This window comes from Lampetra fluviatilis, chromosome 73, assembly GCF_964198595.1.
Source record: "Lampetra fluviatilis chromosome 73, kcLamFluv1.1, whole genome shotgun sequence".
In the NCBI taxonomy this organism is placed as follows: domain Eukaryota; kingdom Metazoa; phylum Chordata; class Hyperoartia; order Petromyzontiformes; family Petromyzontidae; genus Lampetra; species Lampetra fluviatilis.
Genome location: NC_136347.1, coordinates 2,040,329 through 2,062,546, shown reverse-complemented (window position 1 = coordinate 2,062,546; position 22,218 = coordinate 2,040,329). Strand labels below are relative to the sequence as shown.

The window sequence follows — 22,218 nt, the reverse complement described above, 5'->3', positions numbered from 1 at the left end:
CGCTCGCTCGCTCGCTACGCTCACGCTCGGTCACTCGCTCGCTCGCTCACACACTCACTCGCTCACTCACTCGCTCACTCACACGCTTACTCGCTCACTCACTCACTCGCTCACTCACTCGCTCGCTCACTCACTCGCTCGCTCACTCGCTCACCACTCGCTCGCTCGCTCACTCGCTCACTCACTCACACTCGCTCGCTCACTCACTCGCTCGCCTCGCTCACTCACTCGCTCACTCACTCGCTCACTCACTCGCTCACTCACACGCTTACTCACTCGCTCACTCACTCACTCGCTCACTCACTCGCACCCTCACTCGCTCACTTGCTCACCTCACATCGCTCACTCGCTCGCTCGCTCTCTCGCTCGCTCGCTCACTCGCACCCTCACTCACTCACTTGCTCTCTCGCTCGCTCGCTCACTCGCACCCTCACTCACTCACTTGCTCACTCACACCCTCACTCGCTCACTCGCACCCTCACTCACTCACTTGCTCTCTCGCTCGCTCGCTCACACCCTCACTCGCTCACTCGGTCGCTCGCTCACTCGCACACTCACTCACTCGCTCACTCACTCGCTCACTCACTCGCACGCTCACTCACTCGCACGCTCACTCACTCACTCGCTCACTCACTCGCTCACTCACTCACTCGCTCACTCACTCACTCACTCACTCGCTCACTCACTCACTCACTCACTCGGCAGCCCTTCCTGCTCGCCGTGGGCTACCACAAGCCGCACATTCCCCTCAAATACCCCAAGGTGGACGCTCACTCGCTCACACACTCACTCGCTCAATCAACCGCTCACTCGCTCACTCGCTCACTCACTCGGTCACTCGGTCACTCACTCACTCGCTCGCTCACTCACTCGCTCGCTCACTCACTCACTTACTCACTCGCACGCTCACTCACTCGCACGCTCACTCACTCACTCGCTCACTCACTCGCTCACTCACTCGCTCACTCACTCACTCGCTCACTCACTCACTCACTCGCTCACTCACTCGCTCGCTCACTCACTCACTCACTCACTCGGCAGCCCTTCCTGCTCGCCGTGGGCTACCACAAGCCGCACATTCCTCTCAAATACCCCAAGGTGCACGCTCACTCGCTCACACACTCAATCAACCGCTCGCTCACTCGCTCACTCGCACTCGCTCACACACTCAATCAACCGCTCGCTCACTCGCTCACTTCGCTCGCTCACTCGCTCACTCGCTCACAACACTCGCTCACTCGCTCACTCACTCGCTCACTCGCTCACTCGCTCACTCAATCGCTCGCTCACTCGCTCACTCACTCGCTCACTCACTCGGTCACTCACACGCTCACTCGCTCAGTCACTCGCTCGCTCGCTCACTCACTCGGTCGCTCACTCACTCAGTCAATCGCTCACTCGCTCACTCACTCGGTCGCTCACTCACTCAGTCAATCGCTCACTCGCTCACTCACATCGGTCGCTCACTCACTCAGTCAATCGCTCACTCGCTAACTCACTTGCTCACTCACTCGCTCACTCACACCCTCACTCGGTCGCTCGCTCACTGGCACCCTCACTCGCTCACTCGCTCGCTCGCTCGCACACTCACTCACTCACTCGCTCACCTCACACCCTCACTCGCTCACTCGGTCGCTCGCTCACTGGCACCCTCATTCACTCACTCACTTGCTCACTCACTCGCTCACTCACTCACTCGCTCACTCGGTCGCTCGCTCGCTCACACCCTCACTCTCACTCGCTCACTCACTCGCTCACTCGGTCGCTCGCTCACTCACTCACTTGCTTGCTCGCTCGCTCACTCACTCACTCACTCGCTCACTCGGTCGCTCGCTCACTCACTCACTCACTTGCTCACTCACTCACACCCTCACTCACTCGCTCACTCGGTCGCTCGCTCACTCACACCCTCACTCACTCACTTGCTCACTCACTCGCTCACTCGCTCGCTCACTCGCTCACTCACACCCTCACTCACTCACTTGCTCACTCACTCGCTCACTCACACCCTCACTCGCTCACTCGGTCGCTCGCTCGCTCACTCACTCGTTCACTCACACCCTCACTCGCTCACTCGCTCACTCGCTCACTCGCTCACTCACTCACTCACACCCTCACTCACTCACTTGCTCACTCACTCGCTCACTCACTCACTTGCTCACTCACTCGCTCACTCACACCCTCACTCACTCACTTGCTCGCTCGCTCGCTCACTCACTCGTTCACTCACACCCTCACTCGCTCACTCGCTCACTCACTCACTTGCTCACTCACTCGCTCACTCACACCCTCACTCACTCACTTGCTCACTCACTCACTTGCTCACTCACTCGCTCGCTCACTCGCTCACTCGCTCACCCACTCGCTCACTCACACCCTCACTCACTCACTTGCTCACTCGGTCGCTCGCTCACTCACACCCTCACTCACACCCTCACTGACTCACTCGCTCACTCACACACTCACTCGCTCACTCGGTCGCTCGCTCGCTCACTCACTCGCTCACTCACACACTCACTCACTCACTTGCTCACTCACTCGCTCACTCACTCGCTCACTCACACCCTCACTCGCTCACTCGGTCGCTCGCTCACTCGCTCACTCACTCGCTCACTCACTCGCTCACTCACACCCTCACTCGCTCACTCGGTCGCTCGCTCACTCGCACCCTCACTTGCTCACTCGCTCGCTCGCTCACTCGCTCACTCGCTCGCTCACTCACACACTCACTCACTTGCTCGCTCGCTCACTCACACACTCACTCACTCACTTGCTCACTCACTCGCTCACCCACTCGCTCACTCACACCCTCACTCACTCACTCGGTCGCTCGCTCACTCACTTGCTCACTCACTCACTTGCTCACTCGCTCACTCGCTCGGTCGCTCGCTCACTCACTCACTTGCTCACTCACTCACTTGCTCACTCGCTCACTCACTCGGTCGCTCGCATCACTCACTTGCTCACTCACTCACTTGCTCACTCGCTCACTCACTCGGTCGCTCGCCTCGCTCGCTCGGTCGCTCGCTCACTCACTTGCTCACTCACTCACTTGCTCACTCGCTCACTCACTTGCTCACTCACTCACTTGCTCACTCGCTCACTCACTCGGTCGCTCGCTCACTCACTCGGTCGCTCGCTCACTCACTTGCTCACTCACTTGCTCACCTCGCTCACTCACACCCTCACTCGCTCACTCGCTCGCTCGCTCACTCGCACCCTCACTCGCTCACTCACACCCTCACTCGCTCACTCACTCACTCACACCCTCACTCGCTCACTTCGCTCGCATCGCTTCACTCGCACCCTCACTCGCTCACTCACACCCTCACTCGCTCACTCGCTCACTCGCACCCCTCACTCGCTCACTCACACCCTCGCTCGCTCACTCGCTCGCTCGCTCACTCACACCCTCACTCGCTCACTCGCTCACTCACACCCTCACTCGCTCACTCGCTCACTCACTCACTCACACCCTCACCCGCTCACTCGCTCACTCACACCCTCACTCGCTCACTCGGTCGCTCGCTCACTCACACCCTCACTCACTCACACCCTCACTCACTCGCTCACTCACACCCTCACTCGCTCACTCGCTCGCTCGCTCACTCGCTCACTCACACCCTCACTCGCTCACTTGCTCGCTCGCTCACACTCACACCCTCACTCACTCACTCACTCGCTCACTCGCTCACTCGCTCACTCGCACACTCACTCACTTGCTCGCTCGCTCACTCACACACTCACTCACTCACTTGCTCACTCACTCGCTCACCCACTCGCTCACTCACACCCTCACTCACTCACTCGGTCGCTCGCTCACTCACTTGCTCACTCACTCACTTGCTCACTCGCTCACTCACTCGGTCGCTCGCTCGCTCGGTCGCTCGCTCGCTCACTCACTTGCTCACTCACTCACTTGCTCACTCGCTCACTCACTTGCTCACTCACTCACTTGCTCACTCGCTCACTCACTCGGTCGCTCGCTCACTCACTCGGTCGCTCGCTCACTCACTTGCTCACTCACTTGCTCACTCGCTCACTCACACCCTCACTCGCTCACTCGCTCGCTCGCTCACTCGCACCCTCACTCGCTCACTCACACCCTCACACCCTCACTCGCTCACTCGCTCGCTCACTCGCACCCTCACTCGCTCACTCACACCCTCACTCGCTCACTTCGCTCACTCGCACCCTCACTCGCTCACTCACACCCTCACTCGCTCACTCGCTCGCTCGCTCACTCACACCCTCACTCGCTCACTCACACCCTCACTCGCTCACTCGCTCACTCACACCCTCACTCGCTCACTCGCTCACTCACTCACTCACACCCTCACCCGCTCACTCGCTCACTCACACCCTCACTCGCTCACTCGGTCGCTCGCTCACTCACACCCTCACTCACTCACTTGCTCACTCGCTCGCTCGCTCACTCGCTCACTCACACCCTCACTCGCTCACTTGCTCGCTCGCTCACTCACACCCTCACTCACTCACTCGCTCACTCGCTCACTCGCTCACTCGCACACTCACTCACTCACTCGCTCACTCACACCCTCACTCGCTCACTTGCTCGCTCGCTCACTCACACCCTCACTCACTCGCTCACTCACTCACACCCTCACTCGCTCACTCGCTCACTCACACCCTCACTCGCTCACTTGCTCGATCGCTCGCACACTCACTCGCTCACTCGGTCGCTCGCTCACTCACACCCTCACTCGCTCACTCGCTCACTCGCTCACTCACTCACTCACTCGCTCACTCACACCCTCACTCGCTCACTTGCTCGCTCGCTCACTCACACCCTCACTCGCTCACTCACTCACACCCTCACTCGCTCACTCGCTCACTCACACCCTCACTCGCTCACTTGCTCGATCGCTCGCACACTCACTCGCTCACTCGGTCGCTCGCTCACTCACACCCTCACTCGCTCACTCGCTCACTCGCTCACTCACTCACTCACTCGCTCACTCACACCCTCACTCGCTCACTTGCTCGCTCACTCGCTCGCTCACTCACTCACTCGCTCGCTCACTCGCACCCTCACTCACTCACTTGCTCACTCACTCGCTCACTCAGTCGCTCGCTCACTCACAGCCTCACTCACTCGCTTGCTCGCTCGCTCACTCACTCGCTCACTCACTCACACCCTCACTCGCTCACTCGGTCGCTCGCTCACTCGCACCCTCACTCACTTGCTCACTCACTCGCACCCTCACTCGCTCACTCACTTGCTCACTCACTCGCTCGCTCACTCGCTCACTCACACCCTCACTCGCTCACTCGCTCACTCACACCCTCACTCGCTCACTCACACCCTCACTCGCTCACTCGCTCACTCACACCCTCACTCGCTCACTCGCTCACTCACACCCTCACTCGCTCACTCACTCACTCACACCCTCACTCGCTCACTCGCTCACTCACACCCTCACTCGCTCACTTCGCTCGCTCGCTCACTCGCACCCTCACTCACTCACTCACACCCTCACTCGCTCACTCGCTCACTCACACCCTCACTCGCTCACTCGCTCGCTCGCTCACTCGCACCCTCACTCGCTCACTCACACCCTCACTCGCTCACTCGCTCGCTCGCTCACTCACACCCTCACTCGCTCACTCACACCCTCACTCGCTCACTTCGCTCACTCACACCCTCACTCGCTCACTCGCTCACTCACTCACTCACACCCTCACTCACTCGCTCACTTGCTCGCTCGCTCACTCACACCCTCACTCACTCACTCGCTCACTCGCTCACTCGCTCACTCGCTCACTCGCACCCTCACTCGCTCACTCACACCCTCACTCGCTCACTTGCTCGCTCGCTCACTCACACCCTCACTCGCTCACTCACTCACACCCTCACTCGCTCACTCGCTCACTCACACCCTCACTCGCTCACTTGCTCGATCGCTCGCACACTCACACCCTCACTCGCTCACTTGCTCACTCGCTCACTCGCTCACTCGCTCACTCGCACACTCACTTGCTCACTCGCACACTCACTTGCTCGCTCACACCCTCACTCGCTCACTTGCTCGCTCACTCACTCACTCACACCCTCACTCGCTCACTCGCACACTCACTCGCTCACTCGCTCACACCCTCACTCGCTCACTCACTCACTCACACCCTCACTCGCTCACTCGCTCACACCCTCACTCGCTCACTTGCTCGCTCGCTCACTCACACCCTCACTCGCTCACTCGCACACTCACTCGCTCACTCGCTCACACCCTCACTCGCTCACTCGCTCACTCGCACACTCACTCGCTCACTCGCTCACACCCTCACTCGCTCACTTGCTCGCTCGCTCACTCACACCCTCACTCGCTCACTTGCTCGCTCGCTCACTCACACCCTCACTCGCTCACTTCGGTCGCTCGCTCACTCACTCACACCCTCACTCGCTCACTCACACCCTCACTCGCTCACTTCGCTCACTCACTCACACCCTCACTCGCTCACGTTCACTCACTCACACCCTCACTCACTCGCTCACTCACACCCTCACTCGCTCACTCGCTCGCTCACTCACACCCTCACTCGCTCACTTGCTCACTCACTCGCTCACTCAGTCGCTCGCTCACTCACAGCCTCACTCACTCGCTTGCTCGCTCACTCACTCGCTCACTCACTCGCTCACTCACACCCTCACCCGCTCACTCGGTCGCTCGCTCACTCGCACCCTCACTCGCTCACTCACTCGCTCACTCACTCGCACCCTCACTCGCTCACTCACTCGCTCACTCACTCACACCCTCACTCGCTCACTCGCTCACTCACACCCTCACTCGCTCACTCACTCGCTCACTCACTCACTCACTCACACCCTCACCCGCTCACTCACTCACTCGCTCACTCACACCCTCACTCGCTCACTCACTCGCTCACTCACTCACACCCTCACTCGCTCACTCGCTCACTCACACCCCTCACTCGCTCACTCACTCACTCACTCACACCCTCACTCGCTCACTCACACCCTCACCCGCTCACTCACTCGCTCACTCACTCACACCCTCACTCGCTCACTCGCTCACTCACACCCTCACTCGCTCACTCGCTCACTCACACCCTCACTCGCTCACTCGCTCACTCACACCCTCACTCGCTCACTCGCTCACTCACACCCTCACTCGCTCACTCGCTCACTCGGTCGCTCGCTCACTCGCACCCTCACTCACTCACTTGCTCACTCACTCGCTCACTTGGTCGCTCGCTCACTCACACCCTCACTCACTCGCTCACTCACTCACCCGCTCACTCGGTCGCTCGCTCACTCACACCCTCACTCGCTCACTTGCTCGCTCGCTCGCACACTCGCTCACTCACATCCTCACTCGCTCACTTGCTCACTCGCTCGCACACTCGCTCGCTCACTCGCACACTCACACCCTCACTCGCTCACTTGCTCACTCGCTCACTCACACCCTCACTCGCTCACTTGCTCACTCGCTCACTCACACCCTCACTCGCTCACTCGCACACTCACTCGCTCACTCGCTCACACCCTCACTCGCTCACTCACTCACTCACACCCTCACTCGCTCACTCGCACACTCACTCGCTCACTCGCTCACACCCTCACTCGCTCACTTGCTCGCTCGCTCACTCACACCCTCACTCGCTCACTTGCTCGCTCGCTCACTCACACCCTCACTCGCTCACTCGGTCGCTCGCTCACTCACTCACACCCTCACTCGCTCACTCACACCCTCACTCGCTCACTTCGCTCACTCACTCACACCCTCACTCGCTCACGTTCACTCACTCACACCCTCACTCACTCGCTCACTCACACCCTCACTCGCTCACTCGCTCGCTCACTCACACCCTCACTCGCTCACTTGCTCACTCACTCGCTCACTCAGTCGCTCGCTCACTCACAGCCTCACTCACTCGCTTGCTCGCTCACTCACTCGCTCACTCACTCGCTCACTCACACCCTCACCCGCTCACTCGGTCGCTCGCTCACTCGCACCCTCACTCGCTCACTCACTCGCTCACTCACTCGCACCCTCACTCGCTCACTCACTCGCTCACTCACTCACACCCTCACTCGCTCACTCGCTCACTCACACCCTCACTCGCTCACTCACTCGCTCACTCACTCACTCACTCACACCCTCACCCGCTCACTCACTCACTCGCTCACTCACACCCTCACTCGCTCACTCACTCGCTCACTCACTCACACCCTCACTCGCTCACTCGCTCACTCACACCCTCACTCGCTCACTCACTCACTCACTCACACCCTCACTCGCTCACTCACACCCTCACCCGCTCACTCACTCGCTCACTCACTCACACCCTCACTCGCTCACTCGCTCACTCACACCCTCACTCGCTCACTCGCTCACTCACACCCTCACTCGCTCACTCGCTCACTCACACCCTCACTCGCTCACTCGCTCACTCGGTCGCTCGCTCACTTCGCACCCTCACTCACTCACTTGCTCACTCACTCGCTCACTTGGTCGCTCGCTCACTCACACCCTCACTCACTCGCTCACTCACTCACCCGCTCACTCGGTCGCTCGCTCACTCACACCCTCACTCGCTCACTTGCTCGCTCGCTCGCACACTCGCTCACTCACATCCTCACTCGCTCACTTGCTCACTCGCTCGCACACTCGCTCGCTCACTCGCACACTCACACCCTCACTCGCTCACTTGCTCACTCGCTCACTCACACCCTCACTCGCTCACTTGCTCGCTCGCTCACTCGCTCACTCACTCACTCACTTGCTCACTCGCTCACTCACACCCTCACTCGCTCACTCTCGCTCACTTGCTCGCTCGCTCACTCACACCCTCACTCGCTCACATCGCTCACTCGCACCCTCACTCGCTCGCTCGCTCACTCACACCCTCACTCGCTCACTCGCACCCTCACTCGCTCACTCACTCACACCCTCACTCGCTCACTCGCACCCTCACTCGCTCACACCCTCACTCGCTCACTCGGTCGCTCGCTCGCTCGCACCCTCACTTGCTCACTCGCTCGCTCGCTCACTCACACCCTCACTCGCTCACTCGCACCCTCACTCGCTCACACCCTCACTCGCTCACTCGGTCGCTCGCTCGCTCGCACCCTCACTCGCTCACTCACTCACTCGCTCACTCGCACCCTCACTCGCTCACTCAGTCGCTCGCTCGCTCACTCACACCCTCACTCACTCACTCACTCGCTCGCTCGCACCCTCACTTGCTCACTCGCTCGCTCACTCACTCACACCCTCACTCACACCCTCACTCGCTCACTCGCACCCTCACTCGCTCACTCACTCACTCGCTCACTCGCACCCTCACTCGCTCACTCACACCCTCACTCGCTCACTCACTCACTCGCTCACTCGCACCCTCACTCGCTCACTTGCTCGCTCGCTCACTCACACCCTCACTCACTCACTCAGTCGCTCGCTCACTCACACCCTCACTCACTCACTCACTCGCTCGCTCGCACCCTCACTTGCTCGCTCGCTCGCTCACTCACACCCTCACTCGCTCACTCGCACCCTCACTCGCTCACTCACTCACTCGCTCACTCACACCCTCACTCGCTCGCTCGCTCCCTCACACCCTCACTCGCTCACTCACTCACTCGCTCACTCGCACGCTCGCTCACTCACACCCTCACTTGCTCACTCGCTCGCTCACTCACACCCTCACTCGCTCACTCACTCACTCGCTCACTCACTCACTCGCTCACTCACACCCTCACTCGCTCACTTGCTCGCTCGCTCACTCACACCCTCACTCGCTCACTCACTCACTCGCTCACTCGCACCCTCACTCGCTCACTCACTCACTCGCTCACTCACACCCTCACTCGCTCACTCGCACGCTCGCTCACTCACACCCTCACTCGCTCACTCACTCGCTCACTCGCCTCACTCACACCCTCACTCGCTCACTTGCTCGCTCGCTCACTCACACCCTCACTCGCTCACTCGCTCACTCGCTCACTCACACCCTCACTCGCTCACTCCTCGCACGCTCGCTCACTCACACCCTCACTCGCTCACTCACTCGCTCACTCGCTCACTCACACCCTCACTCGCTCACTCAGTCGCTCGCTCACTCACACCCTCACTCGCTCACTCACACCCTCACTCGCTCACTTGCTCGCTCGCTCACTCACACCCTCACTCGCTCACTCACTCGCTCACTCACACCCTCACTCGCTCACTCGCACGCTCGCTCACTCACACCCTCACTCGCTCACTCACTCGCTCACTCGCTCACTCACACCCTCACTCGCTCACTCAGTCGCTCGCTCACTCACACCCTCACTCGCTCACTCGCTCGCTCGCTCACTCACACCCTCACTCGCTCACTCAGTCGCTCGCTCACTCACACCCTCACTCGCTCACTCAGTCGCTCGCTCACTCACACCCTCACTCGCTCACTCGCTCGCTCGCTCACTCACACCCTCACTCGCTCACTCGCTCGCTCGCTCACTCACACCCTCACTCGCTCACTCAGTCGCTCGCTCACTCACACCCTCACTCGCTCACTCAGTCGCTCGCTCACTCACACCCTCACTCGCTCACTCGCTCGCTCGCTCACTCACACCCTCACTCGCTCACTCGCTCGCTCGCTCACTCACACCCTCACTCGCTCACTCGCTCACTCGCTCACTCACACCCTCACTCGCTCACTCAGTCGCTCGCTCACTCACACCCTCACTCGCTCACTCGCTCGCTCGCTCACTCGCACCCTCACTCGCTCACTCAGTCGCTCGCTCACTCACACCCTCACTCGCTCGCTCACTCACTCACTCGCTCACTTGCTCGCTCGCTCACTCACACCCTCACTCGCTCACTCACTCACTCGCTCACTCGCTCACTCGCACCCTCACTCACTCACTTGCTCACTCGCTCGCTCACTCACCTCACACCCTCACTCGCTCACTCGCTCGCTCGCTCACTCGCTCACTCGCACCCTCACTCGCTCACTTGCTCACTCGCTCGCTCACTCACTCACACCCTCGCTCGCACCCTCACTCACTCACTTGCTCACTTCGCTCGCTCACTCACTCACACCCTCACTCGCTCACTCACTCACTCGCTCACTCACACCCTCACTCGCTCACTTGCTCACTCGCTCGCTCACTCACTCACACCCTCACTCGCTCACTCACTCACTTGCTCACTCGCTCACTCGCACCCTCACTCACTCACTCGCTCACTCACTCACTCGCTCACTCACACCCTCACTCGCTCACTCACTCACTCGCTCGCTCACTCACTCACACCCTCACTCGCTCACTCACTCACTCGCTCGCTCACTCACACCCTCACTCGCTCACTTGCTCACTCGCTCGCTCACTCACTCACACCCTCACTCGCTCACTCACTCACTCGCTCGCTCACTCACACCCTCACCTCGCTCACTTGCTCACTCACTCGCTCGCTCACTCACACCCTCACTCGCTCACTTGCTCACTCGCTCGCTCACTCGCTCACGCTCACTCACCCTCACCCTCACTCCTCACTCACTCACTCGCTCACTCACTCACACCCTCACTCGCTCACTCACTCACTCGCTCACTCACACCCTCACTCACTCGCTCGCTCACTCACTCACACCCTCACTCGCTCACTCACTCACTCGCTCACTCACACCCTCACTCGCTCACTTGCTCGCTCGCTCGCTCACACCCTCACTCGCTCACTCACTCACTCGCTCACTCACACCCTCACTCGCTCACTTGCTCGGTCGCTCGCTCACGTCGCACCCTCACTCGCTCACTCGCTCACTCGCTCACTCGCACCCTCACTCGCTCACTCGCTCACTCGCTCACTCGCACCCTCACTCGCTCACCTCGCTCACTCGCTCACTCGCACCCTCACTCACTCACTTGCTCACTCACTCACTTGCTCACTCGCTCGCTCACTCGCACCCTCACTCACTCACTTGCTCACTCGCTCACACTCGGGTCGCTCGCTCACTCGCACCTCACTCACTCACTTGCTCACTCACTCACTCACTTGCTCACATCACTCGCTCACATCGCTTCGCTCGCTCACTCAGTCGCTCGCTCACTCAGTCGCTCGCTCTCTCGCTCCCCCTCACCTCGTCGCTCCTCGCACCCTCACTCACTCACTCGCTCACTCACTCGCTCACTCGCTCGCTCACTCACTCACTCACTCGCTCACTCACTCGCTCGCTCACTCGCACCCTCACTCACTCACTCACTCACTCGCTCACTCACTCACTTGCTCACTCGCTCGCTCACTCGCACCCTCACTCACTCACTTGCTCACTCGCTCACTCAGTCGCTCGCTCACTCGCACCCTCACTCACTCACTCGCTCACTCACTCGCTCACTCGCACCCTCACTCACTCACTCGCTCACTCGCTCACTCGCTCACTCGCTCACTCGCACCCTCACTCACTCACTTGCTCACTCGCTCACTCGCACCCTCACTCACTCACTTGCTCACTCACTCACTTGCTCACTCGCTCGCTCACTCGCACCCTCACTCACTCACTTGCTCACTCGCTCACTCAGTCGCTCGCTCACTCGCACCCTCACTCACTCGCTCACTCACTCGCTCACTCGCACCCTCACTCACTCACTCACTCGCTCACTCGCTCCCTCGCTCGCTCACTCAGTCGCTCGCTCGCTCACTCAGTCGCTCGCTCACTCACACCCTCACCCGCTCACTCGGTCGCTCGCTCACTCGCACCCTCACTCACTCACTTGCTCACTCACTCACTTGCTCACTCACTCGCTCGCTCACTCGGTCGCTCGCTCACTCGCACCCTCACTCACTTGCTCGCTCGTTCACTCGGTCGCTCGCTCACTCGCACCCTCACTCACTTGCTCGCTCGTTCACTCGGTCGCTCGCTCACTCGCACCCTCACTCACTTGCTCGCTCGTTCACTCGGTCGCTCGCTCACTCGCACGCACGCTCACTTGCTCACTCACTCGCTCACTCGCACCCTCGCTCACTCACTTGCTCACTCGCTCGCTCACTCACACCCTCACTCGCTCACGGTCACTCGCTCGCTCACTCGGTCGGTCACTCACAACCCTCGCCCACTCGCACACTCACTCGCTCGCTCGCCCGCTCACTCACACCCTCACTCGCTCACGGTCACTCGCTCGCTCACTCGGTCGGTCACTCACAACCCTCTCCCACTCGCACACTCACTCGCTCGCTCGCTCGCCCCGCTCGCTCGCCCGCTCACGGTCACTCGCTCGCTGACTCGGTCGGTCACTCACAACCCTCGCCCACTCGCACACTCACTCGCTCGCTCGCCCGCTCACTCACACCCTCACTCGCTCACGGTCACTCGCTCGCTCACTCGGTCGGTCACTCACAACCCTCTCCCACTCGCACACTCACTCGCTCGCTCGCTCGCCCGCTCGCTCGCCCGCTCACGGTCACTCGCTCGCTGACTCGGTCGGTCACTCACAACCCTCGCCCACTCACACACACACTCACTCACCCACACACTCACTCACTCCCTCACACCCACTCATCCACACACTCACTCTCACACACTCACTCTCACACACTCACTCCCACACATTCACTCCCACACACTCACTCACACACACACTCACACACCCACACACTCACTCACTCCCACACACACTCACACACACACACACTCACTCCCACACACTCACTGACCCACACACTCACTCACTCCCACACACTCACACACTCCCACACACTCACACTCCCACACACTCACTCCCACCCACACTCGCCCACTCACTCACACACTCACTCCCACACACACTCACTCACACACTCACTCACTCCCACACTCACTCACTCACTCTCACTCACTCACTCCCACACTCACTCACTCACACACACTCACTCCCACACACTCGCTGGCTCCCACTGCCCCCCCTCTCGCTCTCAGGAGTTCCTGTCTCTGTACCCGCCTGGCTCGGTGGGGCTGGCTCCGGACCGAGCCATCCCGCGGGGCCTGCCGTCCGTGGCGTGGAACCCGTGGGTGGACGTGCGCAGGCGGCACGACGTGGCACGCCTCAACGTCTCCTTCCCCTACGGGGCACTGCCTCTGCCCTTTCAGGTGGGTGGGTGGGTTGGTGAGTGGGTTGGTGAGTGGGTGGGTGGGTGGGTGAGTGGGTGGGTGGGTTGGTGGGTGAGTGAGTGGGTGGGTTGGTGGGTGTGTGAGTGGGTGAGTGGGTGTGTGAGTGGGTGAGTGGGTTGGTGTGTGAGTGAGTGAGTGAGTGGGTGGGTGGGTGGGTTGGTGGGTGAGTGAGTGGGTGGGTTGGTGGGTGAGTGAGTGGGTGGGTGGGTGGGTGGGTGGGTGGGTGTGTGAGTGGGTTGGTGTGTGAGTGGGTTGGTGGGTGAGTTGGTGGGTGGGTTGGTGGGTGAGTGAGTGGGTGGGTGGGTTGGTGAGTGGGTGGGTGGGTTGGTGAGTGGGTGGGTGGGTTGGTGAGTGGGTGGGTGGGTTGGTGAGTGGGTGGGTGGGTGCGTGGGTGGGTGGGTGCGTGGGTGGGTGGGTGGGTGAGTGGGTTGGTGTGTGAGTGGGTTGGTGGGTGAGTTGGTGGGTGGGTTGGTGGGTGGGTGGGTGGGTTGGTGGGTGGGTGGGTGGGTGGGTGGGTGGGTTGGTGGGTGAGTGAGTGGGTGGGTTGGTGGGTGAGTGAGTGGGTGGGTTGGTGGGTGAGTGAGTGGGTGGGTTGGTGGGTGAGTGAGTGGGTGGGTGGGTTGGTGGGTGAGTGAGTGGGTGGGTGGGTTGGTGAGTGAGTGGGTGGGTGGGTTGGTGGGTGCGTGGGTGGGTGGGTGTGTGAGTGGGTTGGTGTGTGAGTGGGTTGGTGTGTGAGTGGGTTGGTGTGTGAGTGGGTTGGTGGGTGAGTGGGTTGGTGGGTGAGTGAGTGGGTGGGTTGGTGGGTGAGTGAGTGGGTGGGTTGGTGGGTGAGTGAGTGGGTGGGTGGGTTGGTGAGTGAGTGGGTGGGTGGGTGGGTGAGTGAGTGGGTGAGTGGGTGAGTGGGTGCGTGGGTGGGTGGGTGAGTGCGTGGGTTGGTTGGTGTGTGAGTGGGTGGGTGGGTTGGTGTGTGAGTGGGTGGGTGGGTGTGTGAGTGGGTGGGTGGGTTGGTGTGTGAGTGGGTTGGTGGGTTGGTGGGTTGGTGGGTTGGTGGGTGAGTGGGTGAGTGGGTGAGTGGGTTGGTGAGTGGGTGAGTGGGTTGGTGGGTGAGTGAGTGGGTGGGTTGGTGGGTGAGTGAGTGGGTGGGTTGGTGGGTGAGTGAGTGGGTGGGTTGGTGGGTGAGTGAGTGGGTGGGTTGGTGGGTGAGTGAGTGGGTGGGTGGGTTGGTGGGTGAGTGAGTGGGTGGGTGGGTTGGTGGGTGAGTGAGTGGGTGGGTGGGTTGGTGGGTGAGTGAGTGGGTGGGTGGGTTGGTGGGTGAGTGAGTGGGTGGGTGGGTTGGTGAGTGAGTGGGTGGGTGGGTGGGTGGGTGGGTGCGTGGGTGGGTGGGTGAGTGGGTTGGTGTGTGAGTGGGTTGGTGGGTGAGTTGGTGGGTGGGTTGGTGGGTGAGTGAGTGGGTGGGTGGGTTGGTGGGTGAGTGAGTGGGTGGGTTGGTGGGTGGGTGAGTGGGTGGGTTGGTGGGTGGGTTGGTGGGTGAGTGAGTGGGTGGGTGGGTTGGTGGGTGAGTGAGTGGGTGGGTGGGTTGGTGAGTGAGTGGGTGGGTGGGTTGGTGGGTGAGTGGGTGGGTGGGTTGGTGGGTGAGTGGGTGGGTTGGTGTGTGAGTGGGTTGGTGGGTGGGTTGGTGGGTGGGTTGGTGGGTGAGTGAGTGGGTGGGTTGGTGGGTGAGTGAGTGGGTGGGTGGGTTGGTGAGTGAGTGGGTGGGTGGGTGAGTGAGTGAGTGGGTGAGTGGGTGAGTGGGTGCGTGGGTGGGTGGGTGAGTGCGTGGGTTGGTTGGTGTGTGAGTGGGTGGGTGGGCTGGTGTGTGAGTGGGTGGGTGAGTGAGTGGGTGGATGGGTTGGTGAGTGCGTGGGTTGGTGTGTGAGTGGGTTGGTGAGTGGGTGTGTGAGTGGGTGGGTGGGTTGGTGTGTGAGTGGGTGGGTGGGTTGGTGTGTGAGTGGGTTGGTGGGTTGGTGGGTTGGTGGGTGAGTGGGTGAGTGAGTGAGTGAGTGGGTGGGTGGGTTGGTGCGTGGGTTGGTGAGTGAGTGGGTGGGTGAGTGGGTGGGTTGGTGGGTTGGTGGGTGGGTGAGTGGGTGGGTGAGTGGGTGGGTTGGTGAGTGAGTGGGTTGGTGGGTGAGTGGGTGAGTGAATGGGTGAGTGCGTGGGTTGGTGAGTGAGTGGGTGGGTGCGTGGGTTGGTGTGTGAGTGGGTGGGTGAGTGCGTGGGTTGGTGAGTGAGTGGGTGGGTGGGTGCGTGGGTTGGTGAGTGAGTGAGTGGGTGGGTGAGTGAGTGGGTGGGTGGGTTGGTGTGTGAGTGTGTGAGTGGGTTGGTGGGTGTGTGAGTGGGTGGGTGGGTTGGTGTGTGAGTGTGTGAGTGGGTTGGTGTGTGAGTGTGTGTGTGTGTGAGTGGGTGAGTGTGTGTGTGTGTGTGGGTGGGTGAGTGTGTGTGTGTGTGTGTGAGTGGGTGGGTGAGTGGGTTAGTGGGTTAGTTGGTGTATAGGTGGGTTGATGGGTGGATTGGTGTGCGAGTGGGTGCGTGAGTGGGTGGGCACATTGGTGAGTGTGTGAGTGGGTTGGTTTGTGTATAGGTGGGTGGATGGGTGAGTGGGTGAGTGGCTGGGTGAGTGGCTGGGTGAGTGGCTGGGTGAGTGGCTGGGTGAGGTGCTGGGTGAGTGAGTGGGTGAGTGGCTGGGTGAGTGGCTGGGTGAGTGGCTGAGTGGGTGAGTGGCTGGCTGTGTGAGTGGGTGGCTGGGTGAGTGGCTGGGTGAGTGGCTGGGTGAGTGGTTGAGTGGCTGGGTGAGTGGGTGGCTGGGTGAGTGTGTGTGTGTGAGTGGCTGGCTGTGTGAGTTGCTGGCTGTGTGAGTGAGTGGGCGAGTGAGTGGGCGAGTGAGTGGGTGAGTGGCTGGGTGAGTGGCTGAGTGGCTGGCTGTGTGAGTGAGTGGGTGGGTGAGTGGCTGGCTGAGTGGCTGGGTGAGTGGCTGGCTGGGTGAGTGGCTGGCTGGGTGAGTGGCTGGCTGGGTGAGTGGCTGGCTGGGTGAGTGGCTGGCTGGGTGATTGGCTGGCTGGGTGAGTGGCTGGCTGGGTGATTGGCTGGCTGGGTGAGTGGCTGGCTGAGTGAGTGGCTGGGTGAGTGAGTGGCTGGGTGAGTGAGTGGCTGGGTGAGTGAGTGGCTGGGTGAGTGAGTGGCTGGGTGAGTGAGTGGCTGGGTGAGTGGCTGAGTGGCTGGCTGGCTGGGTGAGTGGCTGGGTGAGTGGCTGGGTGAGTGGCTGGGTGAGTGGCTGGGTGAGTGGCTGCCTGGGTGAGTGGCTGGGTGAGTGGCTGCCTGGGTGGCTGGGTGAGTGGGTAGCTAGCTGGTTGAGTGGTTGAGTGAGTGGTTGAGTGAGTGGTTGAGTGGCTGGGTGAGTGGCTGGGTGAGTGGGTGAGTGGCTGGGTGAGTGGGTGAGTGGCTGGGTGAGTGGTTGAGTGGCTGGGTGAGTGGGTAGCTAGCTGGTTGAGTGGCTGGGTGAGTGGCTGGGTGAGTGGTTGAGTGGCTGGGTGAGTGGGTAGCTAGCTGGTTGAGTGGTTGAGTGAGTGGCTGAGTGGCTGGGTGAGTGGTCGAGTGGCTGGGTGGGTGAATGGGTGAGTGGTTGAGTGGCTGGGTGAGTGGGTAGTTAGCTGGTTGAGTGGTTGAGTGAGTGGCTGAGTGGCTGAGTGGGTGAGTGGTTGAGTGAGTGGTTGAGTGAGTGGTTGAGTGAGTGGTTGAGTGAGTGGTTGAGTGACTGTGTGCAGCTGGAGGTGCGCAGGAGCTACCTGGCGGCCGTCTCCTACGTGGACCGTGAGGTGGGGCTGCTGCTGTCGTCACTCGACTCCCTCGGCCTCGCGGACACCACCGCCATCGCATTCACCTCCGACCACGGTGCCCGCCCACTCGCCCGACCACTCGTTCGCTCGCTTACACATCCACTCGCTCGCCCACCTGCTCGCTCACCCATCCGCTCGCTCGCTTGCTCATCCACTTACTCGTCCACTCGCTCGCCCACCCGCTCGCTCGCCCATCCGCTCGCTCACCCATCCACTCACTCGCTCATCCACTCACTCGCCCACCCCGCTCGCTCGCCCATCCACTCACTCGCCCATTCACTCACTCGCCCATCCACTCATTCGCCCATCCACTCGCTCGCCCATCCACTCACTCGCCCATCCACTCACTCGCCCATTCACTCGCTCGCCCATCCACTCATTCGCCCATCCACTCGCTCGCCCATCCACTCACTCGCCCATCCACTCATTCGCCCATCCACTCACTCGCCCATTCACTCACTCGCCCATCCACTCGCCCATCCACTCACTCGCCCATTCACTCACTCGCCCACCCGCTCGCTCGCCCATTCACTCACTCGCCCACCCATTCACTCACTCGCCCATCCACTCACTCGCCCATCCACTCGTCCATCCACTCACTCGCCCATCCACTCACTCGCCCATCCGTTCACTCGCCCACACCGCTCGCTCGCCCATTCCGCTCGCTCGCTCATCCACTCACTCGCCCATCCACTCACTCATCCATCCACTTGCTCGCCCATCCACTCGCTCGCCCATCCACTCACTCGCCCATTCACTCACTCGCCCATCCACTCATTCACCCATCCACTCACTCACCCATCCACTCACTCACCCATCCACTCACTCGCCCATCCACTCACTCGCCCATCCACTCACTCGCCCATCCGCTCGCTCGCCCATCCGCTCGCTCGCCCATCCGCTCACTCGCCCATCCACTCACTCGCCCATCCACTCACTCGCCCATCCGCTCGCTCGCCCATCCGCTCGCTCGCCCATCCACTCACTCGCCCATCCGCTCGCTCGCCCATCCACTCACTCGCCCATTCACTCACTCATCCACTCACTCGCCCATCCACTCACTCGCCCACCCGCTCACTCATCCACTCACTCGCCCATCCACTCACTCGCCCACCCGCTCGCTCACCCATCCACTTGCCCATCCACTCATTCGCCCACCCGCTCGCTCATCCACTCACTCGCCCATCCACTCACTCGACCATCCACTCACTCGCCCATCCACTTACTCGCCCACCCGCTCGCTCGCCCATCCACTCACTCGCCCATCCGCTCGCTCGCCCATCCGCTCGCTCGCCCATCCACTCACTCGCCCATCCACTCACTCGCCCATCCACTTACTCGCCCATCCACTCACTCGCCCATCCACTCACTCGCCCATCCGCTCGCTCGCCCATCCGCTCGCTCGCCCATCCACTCACTCGCCCATCCACTCACTCGCCCATCCGCTCGCTCGCCCATCCACTCACTCGCCCATCCACTCACTCACCCATCCACTCACTCGCCCATCCACTCACTCGCCCATCCACTCACTCGCCCATCCACTCACTCGCCCATCCACTCACTCGCCCATTCCGCTCGCTCGCCCATCCGCTCGCTCGCCCATCCGCTCGCTCGCCCATCCGCTCACTCGCCCATCCACTCACTCGCCCATCCACTCACTCGCCCATCCGCTCGCTCGCCCATCCGCTCGCTCGCCCATCCACTCACTCGCCCATCCGCTCGCTCGACCATCCACTTACTCGCCCATTCACTCACTCATCCACTCACTCGCCCATCCACTCACTCGCCCACCCGCTCACTCATCCACTCACTCGCCCACCCGCTCGCTCACCCATCCACTTGCCCATCCACTCACTCGCCCACCCGCTCACTCATCCACTCACTCGCCCATCCACTCACTCGCCCATCCACTCACTCGCCCATCCACTCACTCGCCCATCCACTCACTCGCCCATCCACTCACTCGCCCGTCCACTCACTCGCCCATCCACTCACTCGCCCATTCACTCACTCGCCCATCCACTCACTCGCCCATCCACTCACTCGCCCATCCACTCGCTCGCCCATCCACTCACTCGCCCATTCACTCACTCGCCCATCCACTCACTCGCCCATCCACTCACTCGCCCATCCACTCACTCGCCCATCCACTCACTCGCCCATCCACTCACTCGCCCATCCACTCACTCGCCCATCCACTCACTCGCCCATCCACTCACTCGCCCATCCACTCACTCGCCCATCCACTCACTCGCCCATCCACTCACTCGCCCATCCACTCACTCGCCCATCCACTCACTCGCCCATCCACTCACTCGCCCATCCACTCACTCGCCCATCCACTCACTCGCCCATCCACTCACTCGCCCATCCACTCACTCGCCCATCCACTCACTCGCCCGTCCACTCACTCGCCCATCCACTCACTCGCCCATTCACTCACTCGCCCATCCACTCACTCGCCCATCCACTCACTCGCCCATCCACTCGCTCGCCCATCCACTCACTCGCCCATTCACTCACTCGCCCATCCACTCACTCGCCCATCCACTCACTCGCCCATCCACTCACTCGCCCATCCACTCACTCGCCCATCCACTCACTCGCCCATCCACTCACTCGCCCATCCACTCACTCGCCCATCCACTCACTCGCCCATCCACTCACTCGCCCATCCACTCACTCGCCCGTCCACTCACTCGCCCATCCACTCACTCGCCCATTCACTCACTCGCCCATCCACTCACTCGCCCATCCACTCACTCGCCCATCCACTCACTCGCCCATCCACTCACTCGCCCGTCCACTCGCTCGCCCATCCACTCGCTCGCCCATTCACTCGCTCGCCCATCCACTCGCTCGCCCATCCACTCGCTTGCCCATCCACTCGCTCGCCCATCCACTCACTCGCCCATTCACTCGCCCATTCACTCGCTTGTCCACTGCAGAGTTCGCTAATCCACCTGCCAGCTCACTCTACCGCCCTCCGACTCAACCACTCTACCCCCTACCACCCACTCACTCCCCCCCCCCTGCCCCCCCCTGCCCCCCCCCTGCCCCCCCCTGCCCCCCTCTGCCCCCCCAGGCTGGTCCCTGGGGGAGCACGGTGAGTGGGCCAAGTACAGCCTCTTTGAGGTGGCCACGCGTGTGCCGCTGCTCCTCTACGTGCCGGGCCTCACGGAGAGGGCGGGGGGCGGGGGGCGGGGGGGGGCCCCCCCTCGACCCCCACCCCCCCGGGGGGGGGTCCCCCCCACCCCTCGCTTCCCCTTCGTGGACGCCCTGCGGACCCCTGCGGGGAAACCCCTCGCACCAGGTGAGTCAACATCATCATCATCATATATCATCCTCGCTCGCTCGCTCGCGTCTTCAACGTCCGTGTGGTGGTGGTGGTGGTGTGTGTGTGATGGTGATGATGATGGTGGTGTGTGTGATGGTGATGATGATGGTGGTGATGATGATGGTGGTGATGATGGTGGTGGTGGTGGTTGTGATGGTGGTGGTGGTGGTTGTGATGGTGGTGGTGGTGATGATGGTGGTGATGATGATGGTGGTGTGTGTGATGGTGATGATGATGGTGGTGATGATGATGGTGGTGATGATGGTGGTGGTGGTGGTTGTGATGGTGGTGGTGGTGATGATGGTGGTGATGATGATGGTGGTGATGATGATGGTGGTGATGATGATGATGGTGATGATGGTGGTGATGATGGTGGTGGTGGTGGTGGTGATGGTGGTGTGTGTGGTGGTGGTGATGATGGTGATGATGGTGGTGGTTGTGATGATGGTGGTGGTGGTGATGGTGGTGGTGGTGGTGTTGATGGTGGTGGTGGTGGTGATGGTGGTGTGTGTGTGGTGGTTGTGGTGATGATGGTGGTGGTGGTGATGGTGGTGGTGGTGGTGATGGTGGTGTGTGTGTGTGGTGGTTGTGGTGGTGGTGATGATGATGATGATGGTGACGATGGTGGTGGTGATGGTGGTGGTGATGGTGGCGGTGGTGGTGATGATGGTGGTGGTGATGGTGGTGGTGATGGTGATGGTGGTGGTGATGGTGGCGGTGGTGGTGATGATGGTGGTGGTGGTGATGGTGATGATGGTGGTGGTGGTGATGGTGGTGGTGGTGGTGGTGGTGATGGTGGTGGTGGTGATGATGGTGGTGGTGGTGATGGTGGTGGTGGTGATGGTGGTGGTGGTGATGGTGGTGGTGGTGATGGTGGTGTGTGTGTGTGGTGGTGGTGATGATGGTGAT

General features: G+C 61.3%; 1 protein-coding gene across 1 annotated transcript in view; it reads left to right on the top strand.

Moving 5' to 3' along the window:
* IDS (iduronate 2-sulfatase) overlaps positions 1-22,218 on the top strand; it is a 36,239-nt gene that overhangs the window by 6,133 nt on the left and 7,888 nt on the right. Inside the window, exons 4-7 of the mRNA XM_078883837.1 lie at positions 1,042-1,098; positions 13,912-14,082; positions 17,901-18,027; positions 21,058-21,285. Coding sequence (XP_078739963.1) covers positions 1,042-1,098; positions 13,912-14,082; positions 17,901-18,027; positions 21,058-21,285 — 583 coding nt within the window. The remainder of the gene's footprint in view (positions 1-1,041; positions 1,099-13,911; positions 14,083-17,900; positions 18,028-21,057; positions 21,286-22,218) is intronic.